Genomic DNA, 15924 nt, shown 5'->3' with positions numbered 1-15924 from the left:
ATCCTAAACAAGGTGCTGCAGAAGTTCACCTCTCACGAAGGGACCAGGTTGACATTGGTTGCTCCACTCTGGCCCGCGAGAGAGTGGTTCACAGAGGTACTTCTATGGCTGGTAGACGTTCCAAGAAGTCTGCCGTTACGGATGGATCTCTTGCGACAGCCTCACGTAAAGAGATTTTATCAAAGCCTCCCCATGCTTCGTCTAACTGCCTTCAGACTATCGAAAGACTCTCTTGAGCTCGAGGGTTTTCGAAGGAGGCAGCTAGAGCGATCGCGAGGGCTAGAAGATCCTCTACCATCAGGATCTATCAGTCGAAATGGGAGGTATTTAGAGACTGGTGCAAGTCCTCCTCTATTTCCTCTTCCAAGTGCCTCTGTAGCGCAGATTGTGAATTTTCTGCCTTATCTGAGAAACGGTCGCTCCCTCTCTGCATCCACCATTAAAGGCTACAGAAGCATGTTAGCTTCTGTTTTCAGGCATAAGGGTTTGGATCTATCTAATAACAAAGATCTCCAAGACCTGCTTAAGTCTTTCGAGACTTCCAAGGAGCGTCATTTTTCGACTCCTGCTTGGAACTTGGACGTGGTCCTACAGTTCCTTATGTCAGACAGGTTTGAACCATTAAATTCAGCCTCCCTGAAGGATCTTACCCTCAAGACACTTTTTTTTTGGTGAGCTTGGCTTCGGCTAAAAGGGTTAGTGAGATACATTCTTTTAGCAAGAACATCGGTTTCTCCGCTAATAAAGCAGTATGCGCTCTTCAATTTGGTTTTTTTGGCCAAGAATGAACTTCCGTCTCGTCCTTGGCCTAAATCATTTGAAATCCCCAGTCTTTCTGAGATTGTGGGGAATGAAGTTGAAAGAGTGCTGTGCCCCGTTAGAGCTCTTAATTTTTGTTTATCCAGAACTAAACTGCGACGAGGTTGTTCAGAGGCTTTATGGTGCTCTGTTAAAAAGCCCTCTTTGCCTATGTCTAAGAATGCGTGGTCTTATTTTATTAGACTTTTGATTCGGGAGGCACACTCTCAATTAAGTGAGAAGGATCATAATTTACTTAAAGTCAAGGCTCATGAAGTTAGAGCGATAGCAACTTCTGTAGCGTTTAAGCAAAATAGACCCATTAAAAGTATTATGGACGCGACCTTTTGGAGAGGCAAGTCGGTTTTCGCTTTATATTACTTGAAAGATGTCCAGACTCTTTATGAGGACTGCTACACACTGGGACCATTCGTAGCAGCGAGTGCAGTAGTGGGTGAAGGCTCTACCACTACATTCCCTTAATCCCAATATCCTTTTAATCTACTCTTGAAATTTTTAATCTTATTTTGGGTTGTACGGGAGACTAAGAAGTCTTTCGCAATCTTTTTGATTTGGCGGGTGGTCAAAATATTGTTTCTTGAGAGCGCCCAGATTAAGGGTATTGATGAGGTCCTGTTATAGGGGTGTTTACCATGGTTATAGCAGATCCTGGGAGTCTTTCGGCACCCTAAGAGGATCGCTGGGCTTCATGAGGATAGCGGACTAATGAGGCAGAGTAATAATCAGAGTCTGCTTCCTTACCAGGTACCTATACTTAAGTCTGTTTTTTGAATAATTGTCAAAAACTCTTGAGCATATACGCCTTTAATGTATTAATACTGGTCTCTACCCACCACCATGGGTGTGAATCAGCTATTATATATTCACCGGCTAAGTTTAATATTTAAAAATGATATTTTGATTATAAAATAAATTTTTGAATATACTTACCCGGTGAATATATAAATTAAAGGCCCTCCCTTCCTCCCCGATAGAGACCTAGGGGACTGAGAAGAACTGGAGATGTTTACAAGTATATGCGGTATCTGGCCGATAGTCGGCGCTGGTGGTCACACCCGCAACCTTCACGGCGATCGCTCGCGACTTTTTGGAATCTGTCGAGCCGTCGGAGACGTCAGCTATTATATATTCACCGGGTAAGTATATTCAAAAATTTATTTTATAATCAAAATATCATTATTATTATTGTTGTTATTATTATTATTATTATTATTATTATTATTATTATTATTATTATTACATTATTATTATTATTATTATTATTATTATTATTTTTACTGCTGCTCTTGAGTACAGAAGTACCATGGATTACTTGTGATTCTGAATATAATGTAGTATGAACATGTTGGGTAACAGTTTGAGGACACAAATGCTAATTGCTTTACAATCATTGAATTGGTCTGTGAGCAAAAATTTCCTTTCGTATGAACATTTACTCCTATGCTGATACAAACTTCTGTCATTTATTGGTGTTACTTCTGGTTTCGTTTTCTACGGCCAGACAATCAAAAAAGAAATCGGAGGATTACGTCATCCTGCGTTGCTGGGTAGCTACTGCATATGATGGGTTATGCTTGTCTCAAGCGTTTACCCACAACACTTCTGGCCGTGACGGCAGTTGGACGTTTCCTGTTTTCACTCCTACGCTTGCACAATCGCATCGCCCGCTCCATGCTCTTATAGTGCTTGTGCTTGTGTCTTTGTGTAGTTGGCATTGTTCAATTGAGTATTCTTTATTTGTGAGTTAGTATTCTTTATTTGTGAGTTAGTATTCTTTATTTGTGAGTTAGTGTGTGTACTTTTTGACTAAGTTGAACTCAGTACATTCCTGCCAGGGTCGTAATGGTCGCCCTTATGGAACCTTTATGAGCTGGATTGAAGTGGATCCAGAGTTCCACCGGAGTTTCAGAAACTTTCGTCCAGGAACCAATGGGATAGAAGCTCGCCCTACGCAACACTGTGTCTTATGCTAGAGAAAAACCCTTTAATTATCGAGGTACTGTAGACCTGTTCCTACACTCAGTCTGACTGTCATGCCCTTACTAGATTCATACTAAAAAATATGGACACATTTTTCAAGAAAATCTTGTCTATCTTCTATAATTTTAGTCCGAGAGCCCAAAAATGCGATGACCACACATATACCCATAAAACAACTCTATGCTGCAGTCTAACACAAAATCTGACACTGTCAAATTCTTGACCTTTTTTCTGACCCTGGCCCTTACCAGATTCGGACTAAAAAATATGGACATTTTTCAAGAAAATCTCATATATCTTCTATAATTTTAGTCGGAGAACGAAAAAATGCGATGACCACATATATACCCATAAAACGACTCTATGCTGCAGTCTAACACAAAATCTGACACTGTCAAATTCTTGACCTTTTTTCTGACCCCGGGGCGGCCCACTAGATTCGGACTAAAAAATATGGAAATTTTTCAAGAAAATCTTATATATCTTCTATAATTTTAATCGTAGAGCGAAAAAATGCGATGACCACATATATACCCATAAAACGACTTTGCTGCAGTCTAACACAAAATGTGACACCGTCAAATTCTTGACCTTTTTTCTGACCCCGGCCCTTACTAGATTCGGACTAAAAAATATTTAAATTTTTCTAGAAAATCTTATATATCTTCTATAATTTTAGTCGTAGAGCGAAAAAATGTGATGACCACATATATACCCATAAAACGACTCTATGCTGCAGTATAACACAAAATCTGGCACCGTCAAATTCTTGACCTGATTTCTCTACTTGGACTAATCAAACATTGGTTCAAGTGCAACTCTTGGGTATCCTTCAATGCTCATCAACTGTTTGGTGTTACTGTTGGTGTACAAAGTTTACTGGTGGTTGGAAAGAGACAGCATTTTATTTGGACAATACGACTACCCTAGTATACATCCAGCTGAGCAACAAAATTGTTTCGTCTGAATTATTGACCTTCCCATTCCTTAGTGTGTCTTTAACTGTGGAAGTATTGGTGAAGGCAAATTGCGGACTTGTTTGCAACATGTTTCTATAACAAGAAGGCTTTTGCTGTACAATACCAGATCCGAGGATATGGTCATTGGATGCAATATAGCTAGTTTGATAGGATATATTGTAGATATAAAGTAGTACTGTACCTTGGGTTATGAGTTTAATTCGTTCTGGGAATGAGCACAGCTAAAAATCCTTGTATCCTAAAACAATTTTTCTCTAAATGTATAGGGTATCACTAAGATGCACTGTATTCATATTACTTACTAATGTTGATAATGATATTTATTTTTTATTTGCTATATAAAGATCTGCTTGTTTTTAAAATTGTTATGGTAATTAAAAGAGTATTCAGATATCCTAAAAAATCAGTCACATTATTAGGAACTCTGGTCCTAGTTGTGCCGCATAATAGAGATTATTAAAATAAAGTTATGTATATCTAAGATTTATCTTTGAAAAGAAGCCAAAAGGAAATTCAAACTTCACTTATAGTACAGTATATTAATTTGTTTATGAAATAAATTTATTAATCTGTATATCTTACAGAACAGAAAAAACATTCGGTAAAATGATATGAGTGCTCTTTTTTATGTCGTACAGGTTGTCATAACTTTGAAATTTTGTTAACCAAGTCTGTTGTTATTGAACATTTGATGAGTACCCTGTGCCTCAATGGCTGAGACAGTGTTTGAGGCGCAGAAGCATTCATTGATTTGCTCAAGTGCGTACCAGGACTCAAGTGATGCTTTGAGGTCACTTTCTGGGGATACCCAAGTTTTGACCTTTGAGCCAGTAGTTTCATCAGCCTTAGAATTTTCTCTTTTGAGGAATTCCTTTCTTAACAGCGGTAGAGCATCAAGATTCCGCTCTAGTAGACGTTCCGGAAGAATTGCCAACCTGAATCTGAAGATCTTATCAAAAATTGCTACGACAGTCCTTCCCTGCAAATTCCAGAAGGAGGAAGACTTTCACACTTTTATCATAGACTTCTTACCACTTACTGCTAGAAGGTTCCATTCCTTTGTTAAGGGCATGCAATTATTGAAGGGAAAGAGAAGATTGGAAAATTTAAAAATTTTATGGGTAAGTGTTGATTAAACCAAGCTTCTGGAGAAGAAGCAATATGAACATCAGGAGAGAATAGAAATTAGAGATTTTATTATTAAAATTCTGTTTTTTACCCACAGTCTGGTACTCTGGTAATGTATTTTCTTTAAAAAGATACCAACTATTATTGAAAATGAAGATATATGTTTCTGTTTCAGGTGTTATATCAAACGGAGCGCTACCATCACTCGACCTTTGGCTATGACATACCTTTAAAAGGGGATGGAGATTATGTGCTAGTTTTGAAATTCTCTGAAGTTTATTTTAATGCTCCTGATCAAAAGGTATGTATAAGATTTGCATTCGCATCAAACATCCCTTATTTATTTGTCTTTTATTAACTTAAGAATTTCCTCCCTCTTTTAAGGCATCTTAGAAAATTTGTTCTGAAATTATGGGTTTTGTCTAAGTATTAGTTAAACTTTTACTCAATAGGAAGTACTGTGCAGTAATGAGTATTTTAGAAATATTTTCTGCGAGTATGTCATGCAGTGAGTCCTATGTTTATTTTGTACATATAAATTGAGAGTATAAGATTCTGTACTTAAAGTTAGGTAATACATCTCGCTTATTAATTGTGCTACTGTTTTTATGAAAAATTTTATGTAATGATATTTACTCTGATCTCGCCTGTCTTTGTCCTTTCTAAACTTAGTTTGAAAAGAATGAAACCCCGTCTTATGTGATTTTTCTCAGGTTTTTGATGTCCTCTTAAATGGAGAACATACTGTGGTTCCAGCCCTTGATATATTTGGTAGAGTTGGGCGAGGCGTAGCTTACGATGAATACATTCCCTTTACAATTATTGGCAACACACTTCAAGCAGCTGGGCAAGAGAGCAGTGTTAAGGGCTCCAAAGTAAAAGTGGAATTTGTAAAGGCAAGTCTCCATTTATTGGTATTTTATTGTAAATGATGTTATTACTCCTCCTGGAGTGTATATAGATATGGCAAATTTTTAAGATCACAAAAGAAGTTAATTTTGTATTATGGGAGTCCACACCAGTCCCTTAGAGACCATGTCCCAGGTAATCTCAAATAACAGCAATGATGATTTTATAGGAAACTGGTGATACAAAATATTACTATTTTAAGAAAACCTTGGATCCACAAAATGAGAAATTTTTCATGCTGAATATCAATGAAATTCTCATAGTGAAGCCAATTAGATCCTTATCTGTCTTGACCCTTGTTGCTATAAATTTTTTATTGAATAGCCAGCATGATCCAGTCTCAATATGTAGAGATTGTAGGTCAACTAAACTTAAATAATTTTATTGAACTAAAGTATGAAATACTTCAAGAAGTGCTGATTATTGAAACAGTTTTTGAGACGAGTCTTTAAGGCCACCCTTTTGAAAGAAAGAGTATTTTATTTGTTTTCTAGTTAAACTACCTAATAATAAGGCTAATAGTAATAACATATAATAATACAGTAACCTCTGAATCTTTTTAAAATTTTCTGGTACAAGTGATAACCCAGAGCCAGGCTCCAGACAAAACTATAATAAATTCTGTTGGCCTTCTGGCTCAAATGATTCCATCAACAAAATCTTGTTATGTTGTAACAGATAATGACTCCCAGGTAATTTACATGGCACTTTATTGTAATTTTATTCCTGTGTTAATCAGTATTCTGTAGGCATAAAAGTTTTGTGATTTCTTGATAGTGTTATTACACTTAAAGCGTAGTATCTCAAGTAAAGGGAGAAACTTTTTAACGGTGAGCAATGATGTCTCGTGTCATCCACTGAAATCTTCATTAGAAATTGAATAAGTTTTATAAATAGCTACGTGAACGGATGACGCACCAACAAACCCTAGAGGGTTAAGTAGAAAATAGGTTCAGTATAGGTAAACACTGGCCTTGTCAACAGTTGAAGTTCTAGTTTAGATTATGCCATAATCCAGCTCGAACTTTGAATAATCAGTTAGCTAGCCATAGATTGATGAAGAGTATTTACTGTATTTATGCAATGATGTCTCGTGTCAACCACTGAAATCTGCATTAGAAAACTGAATAAGTTTTCTAAATAGCTACGTGAATGGATGACGCACCAACAAACCCTAGAGGGTTAAGTAGAAAATAGGTTCAGTATAGGTAAACACTGGCCTTGTCAACAGTTAAGTTCTAGTTTAGATTATGCCATAATCCAGCTCGAACTTTGAATAATCAGTTAGCTAGCCATAGATTGATGAAGAGTATTTACTATATTTATGCTTTTGTTTTTTTTAATGCCATTTTGTCAGACACTTTTATTTGAGTTGAATTATTCATACATACAGTATACTAGATTTGTTCCGATGTAGATACAAACCCTCTGCTCTTTATAGGGTATACTTTCAGCGTAGCTGAAAGACGAGCCATGATAATTTTAGTGAAGGATAACTACCCCATCCGCTAGTTAGCGGGTGGGGGTTGGGGTAGACTGGCTACCCCGCTCACTCACACCTCTCGGCTGAGTAACTGCTTTACTTTATGGCTCGGTAGAGGACGGACATGCTGCCTTTCTCTCCCGCAAAGACTTGCCTTGATTGTTTTTCTGTCATTTTTTTTTCTCTTGTGTGTGTTTTCATTTATCTTACATATATATGAGTGTATATACGTATAAACCATCTAGCAGTACGAAGCCTCAGACGGACAGAGGACAACTAGCTGCCCTCATCTGCTTGCGTCATGTGCTTGCAGAACCACCCGGATAGTGGGCTCCTAGTGTCTTGGAATCATCTTCTATCCAACAAAGTCTTAACTTTGTGAAGTCCCCGACTGTGGTTATGCTCGCAGCGGCCCTGAACTTCAGGCTTCCGCTCGACTGTTCTCCAGTCCCGGAACACCAGGCCCTCATTCAAAATGTATTCCAAGATCGGTGGGGCGGCCTAGAGGTGTGCCTTTTTTACCCCCATTCGGTCTGGTGAAAAAGTCCTCAGCCAAGTCTGGATAAGCAAGATCTTATCAATGAATCCAATAGCTTCGCTATGGCATCCTGCAGAATGGTCCCCAGACCTTCTGCAGCCCCTGATGGAGTTCCAATAGCTTCGCTATGGCACCCCGCAGAATGGTTCCCGAACCTTCTACAGCTCCTGACGGAGTTCCGAGGGATCTTCCTCCACGACACGATCTTCCAAGCAGCCACATGTTAACACTTTCCTAAGCCTTAGCTTTGCTTCGACTTCACGCCTGGGACAATCCTACACCACCTCTCTGAGAGGCCTTTCGTAACGAGTTGCAGAAAAGATGTTTAGTCACCTCAGACACTTTTCAGCGTTGGTCTTCCAGGCGAAGTGTTCGGTCCTTTGTGACTGATGTCGTGGAAGGGGATTCTCTCCCATCGATGCCTTTACTTATACAAGTTTGAGATAACCTGTCCCCTGTCAGATCTCAACCTCCTCCTGGGAACAAGGTTTGGATCCTTCAGTCTCTGAAGGCCCCTCTCTATGAACCTTTATGCCAGGCAGCAGATCGCTTCCTTACATGGAAGACGGCCTTTCTACTCCCTTTGGCTTTGACCAAGAGAGTTAGTGTGTTGTATGATCCATCTTCTGATGTCTCCTACTCTAGGGGACGGGGAGAAGTAATCCTCAGTGGCGTCCCTGAGTGGATTGCCAAGACTCAAAATCCGAGTGTGCTGTGCCCTAGGTGCAGCCCATTTCGAATAAAGAGTCTTCGTTTGGTAACCGAAAACCCATCAACTGGGGTTTTACCCAGTGAGGAGTCTGTGGGGTTAGCTTTAAAGAAAGATACCAGCTCGCCCCTGTGTGTCGGCACTGTTGACCAGCGCGGGGAAGGTCAAGTGGAGGATCTCAAGGATTTCCTTCTCCTCTGTGACCGGAAGGCAATTGAGGTTGCTCTCAATCTAGACTCTCCTCCATCCTAAGACCCAGAGCTTGTAACGTCAGTGGCGTTGCTACGTCCCTGGCGTTCAAGAAACTACTCTGTGGCGCAGACACTTTAAGTGGGCATGTGGAAGCATTAATCAACCTTCACGGCCCACTACCTGCAAAGACGTAACCCACAAGAACATAGAGACCTTTTCCATCAGTCCTGTGGTGGTCGCACAACAAATGGTCTAAGCACCTCAGGCTCCTTGATGGACAAGTAGCAGAGGGTTGAGGGCTGAGGTTACCCGGATTAGTCTGGGGTGAATGAGTAAGAATCCCTGGCTCCTATCTTCCTTTCACCTTCTCCCCTCTGGGGAAAACAGCTCCACAAGCCTCAGCATAGCTGACCTCACCTCTCTGCAGGTAAGACCCATTTCCCTTGTGCCTCCTAAGTATAGAAGAATACTTTGTTACATCCCCAATACCTTTTTGAGGGAGGGTATTGGGTAAGTCATAAGAACAATAGGTTTTGTACTCGAGTTCCTATGTTAAAGACAAGCCACACTGTTAGTTCCACTCACACACAAGCTTCTGCAGGCCGCTATCAGTGCATTACCTCATATCGGCACTTGATTTTAGCGAGGGTAGGGTCTCTTCTACTATCGATCACAGATCGAAATAGAGAGGACCCCGGGTCATGACCAAGGCCAGTTGGTGAGGACTTCCTCCCTGCTAAGAGTAAGTCACCCTATAAATAGTGGAGGGTTTGCATCTACGTCAGAACAAATAACAAATTTTGTAATTAATTTGTATTTTTCATAGTATACAAACCTGGAGCTATTTATACAAATTGGCCTGCCACCCTGTCCCCCGAGAAATCCTGCCATAAAGCAAAGTGTTACTCAGCCGAGAGGTGTGAGTGAGCGGGGTAGCCAGTCTACCCCATCCCCACCCGCTAACTAGCGGGCAGGGTAGCCAGTCTACCCCACCCCCACCCGCTAACTAGCGGATGGGGTAGCCAGTCTACCCCACCCCCACCCGCTAACTAGCGGATGGGGTAGTTATCCCTCACTAAAATTATCATGGCTCTTCTTTCAGCTACGCCGAAAGTATACCCTATAAATAGCTCCAGGTTTGTATACTAGGAAAAATACAAATTACTTACAAATTTGTTATAAATTATTTCACCAACCACAATTATGTATTTTAAGCGTTAGTAACAAATGAAAAGAAAAGTGTGTAAGAGGTAAGAAGCCTAGGTAGTTTAGTTTAGAGCAACCATTTAAGGCTGAGTAATTAGTCAATCATAAAGAATTCTTCCCTTAAGCCTCCCGGTAAGGTCCTATAAATAAGGGTGGTTATTACAGTAGTGTATTGTCTTGTTGTTTTATACATTATGATAAATGTACACCTCCGTGGGAGAGATTGTTGCTAATCACTTTCGTCTTTTATTTCAGGGATATAAGGACAATCCTAAAGTTAATGCAGTTTTTGTTATCAAAGGAAGATTGGATGGTAAGTAAGATTTAGTTTTTTGAAATTTTGAGCCTTGGGTAATTTGTCAGGCAGTTATGGATTTTACCAAAATAATTGCTGGGTGCAGATACAATTATTTACTGAAACCGAATTTTTTCCCCAGTGTAAACCAGTCACTTTTACTAGCCCTTGGTGCATCTGTACTCCAATACTAGTACCGTGAAAAGAGACCAGTTTCTCACCATAGGAATATGTATGGGAAAGCTCCTAGAGGTCTGTGGTAGCAACTTTGATAAAAAATATTGTAGTTTTTACCAACTTTGACTAAACATAATGACCATGAGTTTGGCTGTCAAGATAAGAGTACAGTAATGAGTTTACATTAATAAATTTTCATTTTTTTTCTTGAAAATAATTTGTTTCTACATGAATACAAATCTTCATACTTTAATAGGAGTATGCTGTCAGTGATGTTGGATACAGCAATTAAAACTGCTTACTACACATACTCTCAAGATCCCTACGTGTACGGGCTCAGACCGCACTACCTGCCACATATACGTGCTTGGTGCGCTTCATACTCTTGATCTTCGTGCGTTAGAAGCTAACCATGTATACACACTCCCCACTCTTGGTCTCCCCTAAGTGATCAGCCTTCACTCATTTCGCGTTATCATATCGTTCGATACATAGGGCATCTGTCTCCTGCTTCTTCTCAGCATCCTACAATGATACATTGAGGTCTTTTTACACGCAGAGATCCTTCTGTTCTCCGAGGCCAGTCTACATGAGATTTTCCCACGCTCCGAGACAGGATAACATCATGAGACCTTCCCACTTGTCCTCCCATAGAGTCAAAGCAGGTGACTTTTCAAGGACAATAAATAAGACATCTTCGAAGTCCAGGATAACCGATTGATAGGAGTTGCGGACCCGTGATTCATTATGTTTCTCTCCCAAAGGATCCCAGTATGTTCTCGCCTTGTTCACAAGGTGAGAGGGTACGTATCGGGAACATTCCCATCCCCGAGTATACATATCAGTACGTGTACAGGTACTCACACATTTACGTCATTTGCTTTGTTTCTCACGAGAACGAGCACTCACACTCTAAGCATAAAGGGCTCTGCCGTTTTTTCTCCTTCCTGGACGATCTCTCTTTCACTTTTAGGAAAGAGAGGGAAGCAGTGCATGCAGAGTTACCCCTTTAGGAACAAACATCAGTAAGCGCCACTTTTTCACCTTTATTCCATCTTGTACCAAATGCAATGTCTTTGACGGAGCGCTGCTACTTCACTCAAAGATGTAGCTGCGTGTCTCCAATAATGTTTCCCCATGTACGTGCGGAAAGATCATCAGAGAAATATTACTCACCAAGATCGTACTCGGCTCTGAGCAATATCTGATGCAAGTGTTCACTGGCCTGTTACGAGTGTACGAGACCAAGATTTTGTACCCTCGTTCGGGATAAAGGGCACCATCTTATATCTTGTTCTGCAAACAATTCCTGAGAGACAATGAAACCAGGACCACTCTGAACGCTCTAATAATCATCAAGAGACCACATTGCATATGCATCATTAGCAAAACTCCTCACCACCAACAAGCCTTCACACGTTTTTACTCACCGCTCAGTGCCACGCTTTTATGTTAGGCTATTAGAAGTTGAAGCACTAGTACTTTGTAGTGGTTAGTGGACTGAGGCTTGGTGTAGCACATAGACTTATTGTTCAGTATGCCAACTCCACTCCAGCCACACTACATTTCACAGGGTTCTTTCATTAAAAATACTGTACTGCATAGCTCAAATCTTTAGTAAAATTTTCTATAAGTAAGATTTTTTACTAAACTTTCAGGTTGAATCTATATCATTTTTCACAAAAATCATACACTTGTTGTTTATGCCTCTGTTATTCCAAAGACTTCATTTATATTAGATCTGTCCTATATTAATTCAAAGGTAACATACTAGTCTGAAACTGTAAAGTAAGGATTATATTTTAATTACTTATAGAAAATAATTATTTTATCTACAATACTTGTAAGATATGCTTATTTGGACAATAAATTATGAATATATGTCTGTGATATGTCAATGTACTGTGACCAGATATAATTGATGAAAGTCTGCTGTAATGTTTACTACAGAAAACTGTATTTTTAACAATACAAGCCAAATAAGATAAAGTGGTAGCTGTCTACTATTTACATGGTGGTCCTCTTCAGCCAATTGAATAAAATTATGACGATCATAAATAGACTAGAGAAGAGATGCGATTCTGGGAATACATCGAACAGCTGTCCTATTGGAAGTGTAGATCACATAATGGCTATCCTGTCAAATCCTTCTGCCAAACATTTTGATAATCTTAATTGCAGCCATCCATCTATTTCTGCTTCTTATTTGTGATCTGGTGATTTTGAAGTAGTAAACACCTTTCAGCACTGGTACCTGTTGTTTCTGTAACAACTGCCTCTTAGACAACCTGTATGGGGAGATATGAGGAAGACATTGTTAGGGCCCAAAAGAAACTAATCTTTATGTAAACTTATGAAATGATAAACTGGTATTTGTGTATGTCTGTTTCTTAGTGTAAAGATGAAATTATAAACTGTGTGTGCATATGTCTGTTTCTTAGTGCAAAGACTTTGTTGCCAACTATGATGTTGCGGATATGTGCCAGGATGGCGCTTAATACCCTTGTATGACCTACTTTGTTACTCCTCTTATACATAATGCTTCCCCAATCCATAACATGATCATTCTCCCAATGATGTTTTGAAACGGAACTGTCATAGCATACACACCTGTGACCTGTGTATTGCTACCATCATTACCATTAGTGCTACTACTATGTTTAGTGAATTTTAATTTTATCTAAATCTAATCGGGAAAATGTTTTAGTGTTGGATTATAAAAAAAATTCTAGCTGGAAAAAGTATCATTAAGAAGAGGAGAATGTTGATACAATTTAGTGGTAATTCTCCGAATACGAGCATTTCCTCATCTAAGTACCTTTAAGCAATATTTTATTACATATAAGGGTGTTGGTTCACTACTTAAAGGCAGTGGTTTGTTTTATGCAAAACTAGACTCTACTGATCTTTATGAATGTTGTTCTCTTATTCCGTTAGATGTTCCAAAGCTACCTCCTTTACCGAGAGAAGAAGATTTAGATAATGATCTAGAGGATTCAAGATTACCAACTGGAAACCAAATCAACAACAACAATAACAATAATAACAACAACAACAACAACAAACAGCAACAGTCCACTGCTAAACGACGACCAAGCGGCCCACGGACACCTAACCCATATGCTTCCGACGACACAAGTTCCATGCTTCCCATTTTTGTTGCCATAGGGGCTGCCATTCCCCTTTTGTTTTGCCTATGTAAACTGTGATGTTGAAATCCTTGTTATGCTTTTTTAAAGTTTTTGGATACCTTATGTGATAGTCCTCTTTTAATTTTGTTTAATTTATTGATAGCCTGTAAATTTTTTATCATTGTTACAAATATGAACCCTTATTTTAATTTCTACCCCAAGTATTTGTTACTTGTGAATGCCATAACAAGATTCTACAACAGTATTATAAGAGAATGATTCTTAAAAGCGCACACTTATCCATGTAGTCAAAGTATTATTTGGTGCTGTGGAATATAATGAAAAATAAATATGTGAGATATAATTCAAGTATAATGCAGAATAGGATAACTTTAGACACCATCAGGATTATTCAGTCATTAAGAAGGGAAGTTTGTGAGTTGTCATGTAACATATACTAGTCTCTCTCTCTCTCTCTCTCTCTCTCTCTCTCTCTCTCTCTCTCTCTCTCTCTCTCTCTCTCTCTCTCTCTCTCATGTCTCCTTTTTTATACACAGTATATATATAAATATATATGCCAAAGGTTTTTAATAGGTGCTTACAGCAGCCTGCTGATTTCACTATGAGTTTATGGATCCCCTATAGCTGTAGTTGTCTTGTAAGTTCAAGAATTGCCAAAGAATACTTTTTGTATGAATTCTACTTTTATATCATTTTACCAAGTTACTTTTATCATATGGCGACTATTGTCATCATAGCATTGTTTTTCCATTCAATTGCAAATATTTTTCTCATAAGCCATAAACTGTTGGTTGTGGATGTTGCTGTAGCATTGAAGTAGCTTGTAACTCTTTATTTATGTTACACAGGCAGTGAGAGAACCTAATCCTCCCATGCATAAACAGTATTTATAAGTGAAGCTACCTGAGATTTATGTGCTATTCATTCAAATGATAATATAAATGTAAGGGATTATTTCAATGAAACTACCTGCGATTCATGTGCCATATACTGAAGAAATTAAAAGCTTTGACATATTAAAAAATAGAATAAAACATTTTGCTGGGACGTATATAAAACCCTTTGTTCCCATAGGAAAGATACCCTGGTGAAACGTATGAACGAGGGAATAGCATCTTCTGCAACCTACTGTACTGCTATTTTGATAAGTTATCTCTTGCGTTATAGCTTTGGCTACGAAAAGTTGTGTTTATCTGTTTTCCTGTTTTTATATAGTATAGTGCTCACTTCCTTTTTGGGAGTAATTGGTTAGCTGCTAATAATCTGCTTAGAAATCCTATTACTGTTAGCATTCTATTATTTCAAAGTCTCCAGCTCAAAGTCCAATTCAGTGGAATTTAGATAATGTACTATGCTGGTTGAGAGGCCTTCCATTAGAGCTTTTGCGTGGTTGAGAGGCCTTCCATTAGAGCTTTTGCGTAAGGTTTTCATGACGTGAGTCTATGGACTTGTATGTACCCCTTGACATTGGTCAGTGACATGTATCTATAAATGTATAGGCAGTCTTTGTGAACTATGAAGCAGATTTTTTTTTTTACAAGCAAAAAAAAAAAAAAAACTGTAATGGTATGGTGGGAGCTAGTCTCCACATTGCTTTTGCTTGAAATGGATTTAGACGCAGCGCTTGTAAATACGTCGTCTCCAAGTTTGGAAGTAGACACTTGGCTGAGAGTGACGTCATTCAGGTGTTGGCTTAGTGCGTCTTATCAAGTTGATTTTAGAAGAACCTAGTGTTGGTGAATATGTAGTAATTGTTTATAGAAATTTAGTTAGCTTTAGCAAGAATGAGAGAGAGCTGATTAGTGATCAAAATATTCTTTATCAAAGAAGTAATGATGAGCCATTTTTCTATGATCATCATGGTGGAGACTTTTAGAAGCTGAAATGAATAGTGATAACTGTAATATTTACTGATATATTAATAGGTACAGGGATATATCTTATTTCTCACAACAGCTATTTAAAACCTAGTGCTTTCCGTGTGATGAAATGGTAACAAATCAAGTATTTGATTAAAATGCAAATGCGTTAACTCTTATCAGAGCCAGAGACCGAGGAGACGTCCGCATCACCCAATCCATGCCCGGAGCGGGCGACTGCTGGACGGACCACAGACTCCTCATCTCCCGACTCTCCGTGACGACCCTACGACCACCCAGAAGGGCACCTGACAGCGTACCACACCAATGCTTTGATTGTAGCAAGTTCCGCAACCCACAGGTCGCACAGAACTACAAGGAGGCCTGCGAACGTCACCTCGCAGACCCCGTGGGTCAGGCCACTGTTGAGCACCACTGGACCACCCTCAGAAACGCCATGGCCCGTGCCGTGGAGGAAACACTAGGCTACACCACCA

General features: G+C 39.1%; 1 protein-coding gene across 1 annotated transcript in view; it reads left to right on the top strand.

Annotated features, from left to right (window-relative positions):
• Positions 1-14606, top strand: part of LOC137616716 (malectin-A-like) — a 34157-nt gene extending 19551 nt beyond the window's left edge. The window contains exons 3-6 of the mRNA XM_068346719.1: positions 5083-5208; positions 5621-5803; positions 10200-10257; positions 13354-14606. Coding sequence (XP_068202820.1) covers positions 5083-5208; positions 5621-5803; positions 10200-10257; positions 13354-13625 — 639 coding nt within the window. The 3' untranslated portion in view covers positions 13626-14606. The remainder of the gene's footprint in view (positions 1-5082; positions 5209-5620; positions 5804-10199; positions 10258-13353) is intronic.
• Positions 14607-15924: the final 1318 nt, after the last annotated feature.

This window comes from Palaemon carinicauda, chromosome 22 (assembly GCF_036898095.1).
Source record: "Palaemon carinicauda isolate YSFRI2023 chromosome 22, ASM3689809v2, whole genome shotgun sequence".
Taxonomy (NCBI): domain Eukaryota; kingdom Metazoa; phylum Arthropoda; class Malacostraca; order Decapoda; family Palaemonidae; genus Palaemon; species Palaemon carinicauda.
The sequence above is the reverse complement of the archived record's forward strand: the minus strand, read 5'-3'. Positions and strand labels throughout refer to the sequence as shown.